Source organism: Culex quinquefasciatus, chromosome 3, assembly GCF_015732765.1.
Source record: "Culex quinquefasciatus strain JHB chromosome 3, VPISU_Cqui_1.0_pri_paternal, whole genome shotgun sequence".
Classification (NCBI taxonomy): Eukaryota; Metazoa; Arthropoda; class Insecta; order Diptera; family Culicidae; genus Culex; species Culex quinquefasciatus.
In genome coordinates this window covers 170,653,902-170,662,833 of record NC_051863.1, presented here as the reverse complement: position 1 = coordinate 170,662,833, position 8,932 = coordinate 170,653,902, and the positions used below count along the sequence as shown (strand labels likewise).

The 8,932-nt window shown below is 36.9% G+C and overlaps 1 protein-coding gene across 2 annotated transcripts; it reads right to left on the bottom strand.

Annotated features, from left to right (window-relative positions):
- Positions 1-204: 204 nt before the first annotated feature.
- LOC119770845 lies at positions 205-7,962 on the bottom strand. 2 transcript variants are annotated; one of them, XM_038266427.1, is made up of 3 exons: positions 7,574-7,962; positions 1,333-1,509; positions 205-730 (listed from the first exon to the last, which is right to left on the bottom strand). In XM_038266427.1, exons 1-3 carry the CDS (start codon positions 7,854-7,856, stop codon positions 348-350), a joined length of 843 nt encoding a protein of 280 aa, XP_038122355.1. In that variant the 5' UTR covers positions 7,857-7,962; the 3' UTR covers positions 205-347. The 2 variants fall into 2 exon arrangements, with proteins under 2 accessions (XP_038122355.1, XP_038122356.1); XM_038266428.1 differs by having other exon boundaries at positions 205-721.
- Between the last annotated feature and the right edge of the window lie 970 nt (positions 7,963-8,932).

The following is an 8,932-nucleotide window of genomic DNA, read 5'->3' as shown; positions in this document are numbered from 1 at the left end:
TGCTGGTGCATTGCACGCTGGATCTACAATTGGTTCAATTCTGGACGTAAATAAAAATGTTCCATGCAAAAGAAAATTTTTTTTTTTCGTCTTATGTTGGTAATCATATTTTTTTCATGAAAATAAACGTTTGATTTAAAAACTCATGGAAACGTAAGTTGTAATTTTTTTTTGAGAAATTCCCGATCGATGGAAAGAGATAGATGACTGTGAGGAATAAAACAAACTTTTATTAACTAATAGTTTTTAAAGTAGAGTGTGTTCTAGGTACATATTGTCAGTGCAGTTTTCAATATTTCAATATCGCGACAATTAAATTTGAACTCTTGTCAACCAAATTCAAAACTTCACTTCGGCACCCCACTGGCAACACTGCCGGGCAGCTGAATCTTGCCACTGACCCCGGCAGCACGGCCAGCGTCGTCCAGCTTCCGGGCCTTGGTGGTCCGCAGCGGCACGAAGGAAATCCTGTCCTCCAACCCGTTGATGGCCGATTTGCGGGGCATTTTCAGCCGTTCCGAGTTCGCCTCCTCCTCGCCTTCCCCCTCGGCACCCTCGTCGGCAGGGGCTTCCTCCTCTTCCCCCTCGGCTGGTGGAGCGTCCTCGAGAACTTCCACGTCGTCATTACTCGGCTTCTTTCCCGGCGGACGTTTCGAAACCTTGCGGTTTGGATAGGCCGGCATATCCGCGAAGCCGTATGCGGTGTCGGGTCGGATCAAGACTGGAAATACTGGGAGGTAATTTTTTTTAGAAAATAAACTAAATATTTTTTTCAAAATTTAAGCTAATTGTATTCAAATCTACCTTTATTCAATACATATCTGGCGCTAGAAGTTATTATGGGAAAACTTTTGAGTTTTATTTAGCTCAAATTTCCACAGCTTAATTATTTTTGAAAAAGCGAACAAGTTTTATAAAATTGATTTTTTCGAACTCTGACTAAGCATTACAAATTTTGACTTTTATAAAGCAAACAAGTTAGACTGAACATTGAATTCTATCCACAAGTACAAACGCAAGTGGTCGTTGGTGCTTCCGTCGTTGTGGTCGTAGTTGATACTATTGGTGAACTTATTGGAATTGGAAAAACTATAGAATGATGATTAAAGTCAAAGTATTTTCTTAAATTTACCTGCGTTTCAAGCAAATATGATTTTTAGTAAAATAATTTTAGGTTAAATAAAAAAAAACGTGTTTTAGCTGCTTAAATTTGGTTTAATTTATAATTTGAACCATATCAAGTTACGCATCTATTTAAAAATATTCACTAAATTCTTATTCGATTTAACTATGCTTAAGCGTCAACATCTGTATCAATTAAAACCATCTCACCTGGGTACGAGCAGCACGGCCGGTGGCACAGGTTGACCGGGTAGTGCTTGCTGCAGTAGTTCCGCAGCCCGTAGTCGTTCATGGCGAACACGTGCCGGCCCAGATCGAGGACGGCGCCCTGCAGGTGCGGCGGGTACTGGGGCCACTCGCCGCGGGCCGCAAAGTAGCAGAGGATGTCTGTAGGTAGATTTTAAAATGTTTAATGCTTTTTTGAATTTATGTACAATTTAAGCTAAAGATTTCATTAACTCTGGATTTAAATTTCATATTCATTTCAGGGCGCGAATTTTCATTACAACCCTGCACAGCAAAAAAAGTAGTAAAATGACTGCGTGTAAAACTGCTTTGTGTAATCATTTTTATGTAATATTACACAGTTATTGCAGAACACCACTTTGCACTTTTGCCTAAGATCTTGTACACCCAAATTGTGTAATATCGCATTCGCGTCTTGTCTACTGTTGAGTTGTCAAAAGTTGCTCCCACCCGCAATCAAATCAAAACAAAGATTTGGTGGAGCGGCAAAATTTCAATTTTTCTTCGGTCAAAAGCTGCAGTTCAGGTTGTTTAGAGAGTGGCGGTAAATAACTATTGTGGTGAGAAGGTCTTGAGCTAGTTTAAGCTAGTCAAAAACCGCTCAATAATCGAACCTGTTCCAGAACGAAACAAATGCGAAGAGAAGGCGAATTCAGTGCGTCTGTTCCCCGATTACATCAAAAATTTCAAGCTGAAGTTTACCATCTACCCGTCCCCGGAGGTCTCACCGGAAGAAAGTCAATCTGACCGAGCCCCGAATGCCTTCATCGCTACCATCTAAACTAAGCGCACGATCAAGTTCGTCGGCAGGTGCTCCACCGGATACGAACTTCTTTCTCCAACCGTCGACGCAGGAGGTGACCCCGCCAGAGTGCCGCGTGCCATTTGCATTACCGAGGCAACGTTTCCCAGCAAGAACCTGGTCTGGAACCGACCGTTTTCGATGACGTTTCCACCGGAACGTACCGCCAGCTTCATCACCCATCAGAGTGATCGCCGGCAAGTCGTGGACAACTTCGCCCGTTGCCACTGCACTATCACTGCTCATCGATTCAAATCAATTCATCGTATTGTAAATACAAATATGGATGTAAAATAAATTTATTATCAATCAAAACGGAACATTTGACATTTACTTTGTAGAGAGAGCAATTCGACACCTATCCCAGGAACCAAAATAACCAAGAGTGTAATATTACACGTTTTATGGTGTACATACAAAGTGTAATTTTAAGTGCTTTTTCTTACAAAGGTGATGTGCATGCTTTTGCATGTGATTTTACCATCCGATTTTTTGCTGTGTGTTTGGTTTTTACATTGGAATAAAGTTTAATTACTTTGAAATTTAATAACTACACTTTAACAAAACAGTTTTCCAAACCTCTTTTTCCTTCAACATGGATATTTATTTTATAAATTTATTTGCTTTCATTAGCAATTGATGACAAATATTTTAAGCAGATGTTTAGCAGCAACGCAAACCATATTTTTTGGGAGTTTTTCTATTATTTTTTCCGCGAAATTTGATATTTGTCCCATTCTTTCAAACATTAGCAGTTCTTTAATAAAAGAAAAGTCAGACTGCTAGAAATGTTTTAAGAGATTTTCAAATCTAAAAAAAAACTATTCTTGATGATTGTATCATTTGGTGAGTTTTTCTAATTCTATTCAACATAAGCAGTTCTTTAAAAAAGAGGACTTTCTATTTCAAAAACAAGCTATTCTTCATTGTCAAAATATTTTTGTGATATTCTCTATTTTTCCAACCATGAGCATGTCTTTTAAAAAATACATAATTTTAAAATATTTTGTAGGTTTTTATATTATTTATAAAACAAGATGGTTGGATAAATAAGTGACTTTTTCTATTCTTTCAAACATAATCAGCTCCAAAAATGAGCAAAAGTATTGCTTATTCAATATTTACGCAAGCTTTTTGCTCTTTATCAATTTTTGCTCAAGGTTCCTTAAAAAAAATGACTTCAAAAATATTTTATTTTTCGAAGTTGAAACCTTTTTTTTAAGGAAGACCTCTATATTTTAATAAATATAGAAGTGATATTAAGTAAAACTGACCAAAACATCTTTTATTAGCTGTTTTTCAATATTTATGCGTTTAGGCTCACATTAAAGATTTTTTTGTGAAAAAATATTACAGAAAAAACTTTCGACATTTTGTTCATTCAACCATTTGTCTATTCGACCTTTGTTTTTTTTCTTCTTAAAAATCGATGTATTTCGAAGGTTATTTTGTAACTTTTTTCCTTCATTACACAGAAAAAAATATTCCTGTAAATTTACATTATTTATCATGTACCAAAAGGTATCATGATAAATGATGTATATTTACATTAGATTCATTGGAAATTTACATTAGATTCATTGGAAATTTACATTAGTTTTTGAAAATTTACATTAGTTTTGGAATTTACATTAGTTCAAAATGGGAATGAGAAGCTCGACTTGGATTGCAGTAGGAAAAGGGTGTGGCCTATTTTTTATTTTAAAATGTTTGAAGCGGGCAGCAAAAGGAAATTCGGATTTTAAAAAGTTGTTTCACAGGTAGGGGACGCTTACTCGTCGACGGCCAAGTGGAATAACGCTGGACTGGAATCGAACGGACGACGGGTAGGATGTTCGGTGTTACTGCTGCTACCCGCTACCGACTGAGCCATCTTCGCATTTTATAAACGAGCGGCTTAAGCATCAACTTGTTCAGGTCGAGGCTCAGGCAGTGGGCAAGCGAAATATGAGAGCGATAGAAAGAGAACCAAATATAACTATTTTTAGTTCGGGTAGTTTTGAAGTCAACGTTTGGCAGAAATACATTGGATATATGATTTACATTAAATAGGAATTTACAGGAAGCCGAACACGGGTAGAAATTCATCAGATTTGAGTTTCCATGCTCAACGTTTCCATTAGATTCATGATTTACATTAGATTTAGATTTACATTGGAGTTATTTCCATAACTTTTAACTCTTTACATCATATTTCAACATTACATTGAGTGAGTTTACATAAGAAACAGTAATTACGTGCTGTGTAAATTTACATATTTTTTTCTGTGTAGATTCACTCGATTCATTAACACCTAAACTCCCGAGCTCGAGGAAAAGGGGGAATTTCCATACAAATTCCCCCTTTTTCTCGAGCTTTGGAGTTTAGGTGTTAAGCACCCGCAAACTCTGTAGGATAGTAACTTCACAGAAGTAATGCTATAAACACCGAAATAAACGAAATGAAATGAAATTTACCCTTCAATTAGGTCCTAAAATGAAGCTTAGATTGCTGATTTTTTTGTTTACAGCGATAAAGCTTATTTTTCTGAGTACAATGACCCTTTGTACGACCACAAAGAGTTTAAAATGGATTTTTCAATCAATTTTGAAAAATTAACCTCGCGGTCCTTCTTGACAGAAAAGTTCCTACTTGATAGCTCGTTCCAAGGGGACCATAGTTGATCCATCGAAAAAATATTGCCTTGTCATCAGGGTTGTTAAAATATCAAAATATCAGCTCTCAGCAACTAAAGTGCCTTATACACCCTTACCAAAAATCATGATTTTTTGAGTTCCAAATCCCACTTTTCATACGAATTTTTCAGTTCAACCCATATAACCATTTTTATGGTTGTAGTACCTGAACTCAAAAAATCGTATGAAAAGTGGGATTTGGAACTCAAAAAATCATGATTTTTGGTAAGGGTGTAGAAAGTGGGGACACGAGAAACTGAGAACCCAGCGATTTTCTGTCAAAAAATTGAGCACCTCCAAGATCATACGAATAAGGTGCTTACAATCTCTACTTCGTCCATAGGATTTGTCAAAAAATGAACACCTTCCATTTAAATGCTTGGTAAAATTTGAGTGACCAACTGTGAGTGGCATTGCATTTTGAGTGCCTTGTCCCCACTTTCTACACCCTTACCAAAAATCATGATTTTTTGAGTTCCAAATCCCACTTTTCATACGATTTTTTGAGTTCAGGTACTACAACCATAAAAATGGTTATATGGGTTGAACTGAAAAATTCGTATGAAAAGTGGGAATTGGAACTCAAAAAATCATGATTTTTGGTAAGGGTGTATTAGGCACTTTACTAATCGCCATCTCGCGTTCTCTCATTGCAGTTTTCAGAGAGATTGAGAGACTCAGCGGTGAGAGCGCATAGTCGAGGAAAAGGGGAAGAGTGATAGAGAGAGAATGACATCGCTGGGAATCACGAGACACAAGAAGAGATCTCACAAGCTATAGTGACGGCCGCTATACTCTGGGATATTTTTGGTGCAGAGATAATCTATTGATATCTTTTTTATCACTCATTTGCAACACTGCTTGTCATTATTTTTTTTTCCGTTGTACATAAAAATTGACATATAGTCAAGGCACAAAACCCGAAAATAGCGATGCAAGAAGCAAATCGTGTAACAGGCCAGTTTTTTTTATGGATCTAGACTAAATCGACCCTCCTGAATCCGATTCTGCCTGTTGGTTTTCCCGATTCTCAAAGGGAACCGAGATATTCAAGATAGCGTCCAATATGGCGACTGAATGGAAAAATCACAATAAAAGGAATTTTAAGTTCAATCAACAACTCAAATTTAACAAAATTGGGGTCGCTGAACTCGAATATGACCCCTAGAATACTCTAAAGTACTCAGAGAATAATAGCTTTAGTACCCAATTTACCGATGATTACCTCGTTTTCAATTATATTCCGCGTATATATAAATACATTGATGAAAAAATCAAATTTAAATTGAGATACCTTAAAATAGCCACTGATAGACACGGAGATATTTTCAGAAATGTAGTAGAAAGTGTGTACTTTCAGGTGCATTGTTCCGTTTTGCGCCAAAATGCGCCATTTTGAAAACATAGCAACTTGAAAAAAGGCTCAATATCACTTAAAAACAGTTATAACTCTTCAATAAAGGCTCGAAACATTTTGCTGTCTTCAGCAAAGATGTGATATTTTATGTCATAAACAACTCTTTAGAATATAGTAGGCCGCTAAAATGCAAACATTATATGAGTTATCACCAAAAAAGTGCTTTTTGCGACCATTTTTGCAAAAATGACGTATATCTCGAGTAGATTAAGAGCTACAAATTTGGCGCCTTGGACAAACTTTCATCAAATTTTCTCCTTTGCAACTTTATCCAAGACACATAAGCCCTACAACGTCATCCAACAAAGTAAGATTTTGTTTGACACCCTGGAAGTTCGTCACCCTGTATGTATACTTCAAACGATAACCCTTATTAAGTAAAACAACTCTTCCGAAGACACCATTTGGCCAGGACGTCAAATAAAGGAGTGATCAATTCATTCCACATAATTTTGCCATTCCGGACACTGTGCAAACTTCTTTAAAGTTTGTTTTTCTAAACTTCTCTAAGTTTTTGGAACTCCTCAAAATTTTCCTTTTTGTGTGAAACGTTCGTTATTAGGTAAAAAGTTTGTTTGATTTATTTCACTGATACTATTTTTGATAAATTTGTCATTTCGGAAGTGATGCGATTGAGAGATAATCTGGCATATAATTCTGAATTTTTTTTAGAAATCTTAGTTCAATGAGGATAGCTCAATAGTCAATTAGGCTTATGAAAATTTCTGCAAAATTTCACAAAATTGTACTTTCAAAGATCTCTTGCAGTGAACATTTTCTGTGTTGACTATCGATAATTTTAAAAGTAATTATCCTGTACAAAATTATTCTTACATAACGCATTGTTGCATTTATTTCAGGTAGCTTTTACAATATTGTGAAAAAGTTGTAAACTTCAGATGCCGTGAAAAATCACTACTGTTGTAACGAAAAACAAACTTTACTGTCTATCAAAATTTCTGTTAAATATTTAGAGAAAATTTAAAAGCTCAATTTTTAAGGGTGCACAGCAACCAATGAAGTTGTTGTCTTCTTATTCCAAAAATGTCAAACTTATGGACCCTATCCTGCAACATTCTAATTGTAAAAATTGTCAAAACTTGTTGCAAGTAATTTTGTTGACGGAACTTTAGGGGATGAATCAAAAAATATATCGATCGATTCTGAAGATACTAAAATGAGTGTAACAAAAATCTTGGTTGATGTGTACCGTTAAAAACAAAAATCCTTGTCAAATTTTGTTTTTTTTTCTATTTTACTTTTTTAAATTCCAAAAATAAAATGATCAAAATATCAACAATGCAACTTACATGGCAGCTTCAGCAATCCAAAAAAGGCACTGGTTTTATCGTTCGGTCCGGGGAACACTATCGCGGGTTGTCCGCCACCTCCAACCGATCCCAGCCCCAGGTATCCCTGGCTGGACCCCCCTCCAACCGCTCCGCCACCGTTGAATCCCGCCCCAAACCCGTCGTACGAGTACGCCGGCGGTTGGGGACGTGGCACAAGGGTGGCCACCACGCAGCTATCCTGGGGTGCCAAAAGGACCACCGCCACCAGAGTGCCAATTATGCCGCTGGTTCCGACGTACATGGCACTGGCAGGCAGTTGAAAAAGTGGCGAACTTCGAAATTGCTGAAACCGAACTCACTCGCGAAAAAAAAAAATCACCGGGGTACCTGTCCGCGGTGACTGACGGCCGTCGGGGACTGCAATGACCGGACCGCCAGGGATCAACAGCCTTTTATTGAAGTTTGAAGCCATGAAGCTTTTAGGTGGAGAGTTCTTTATCGACGGATAATGATAGCTGGTGTGTGGCAACACCATTCATGTTGCACGTGCACAGTACTTAGTGCTAACCCTCTACTGACAGATTATGTTGGTTATGTTCTTCATGAAATTTAATAACCTTTTTTAACGGATTGTAGTACAAGACATTTCTGTCAATTTGATTTAAATCTAAATCTATTTTTTTATAACAAATACGTACTGAAGTGATCCACCGAGGGTTCAAAATGATGAAAATGGGGCAGGATTTCGTGTCCTGACGCTTTACCCTTTTTCTGGTGAAAATTGAATGCCCACCACGCTATGGATTAAGAGCTAAACGAGTGTGTTGGTGTGATGTCCTCACCGGGGTTTTGTTTTGCGCAATCCTAGACTAGTTAACGTGAATGACCGACTAGTCGATAAATGGAATGAATGGACTGATTGTCAAGTTTTGTTTTTTTTACAGGTTTTTTTTTAGAACGATGCTTTATCAATGTTTCCATTTTCAACATCAAAGCACGGATTTGGCATAGCTTTATCCTGAATTCAATTAATATAACATTGTACACACACGATTTGTATTTATGTTATTCTATTGTGAACAACCCTCTACAACCCAACTCTGCCTTTAGACGGGCTTTGTTCTAAAAAATCGCAAAAAAATTCAACCAATTTTTGATCTTTGAAAAGCATTGGAAAGAAGGACTCTTAAAATTTAAGAAAATAATTACTTGTTTTATGTGACTTTGCCAATGTTTAAAAAAATGTATTTTTTTCTAGGGTCAACTTTGGCTTTGTTTCTTACTAATATTTTCCCTATATTTAGGGCTAGTGATTTTTCGCGATTTCGCGGAAGCCGCGTAATCCGTGATTTTGCCACCGGCCGTGAAATTTAGTAA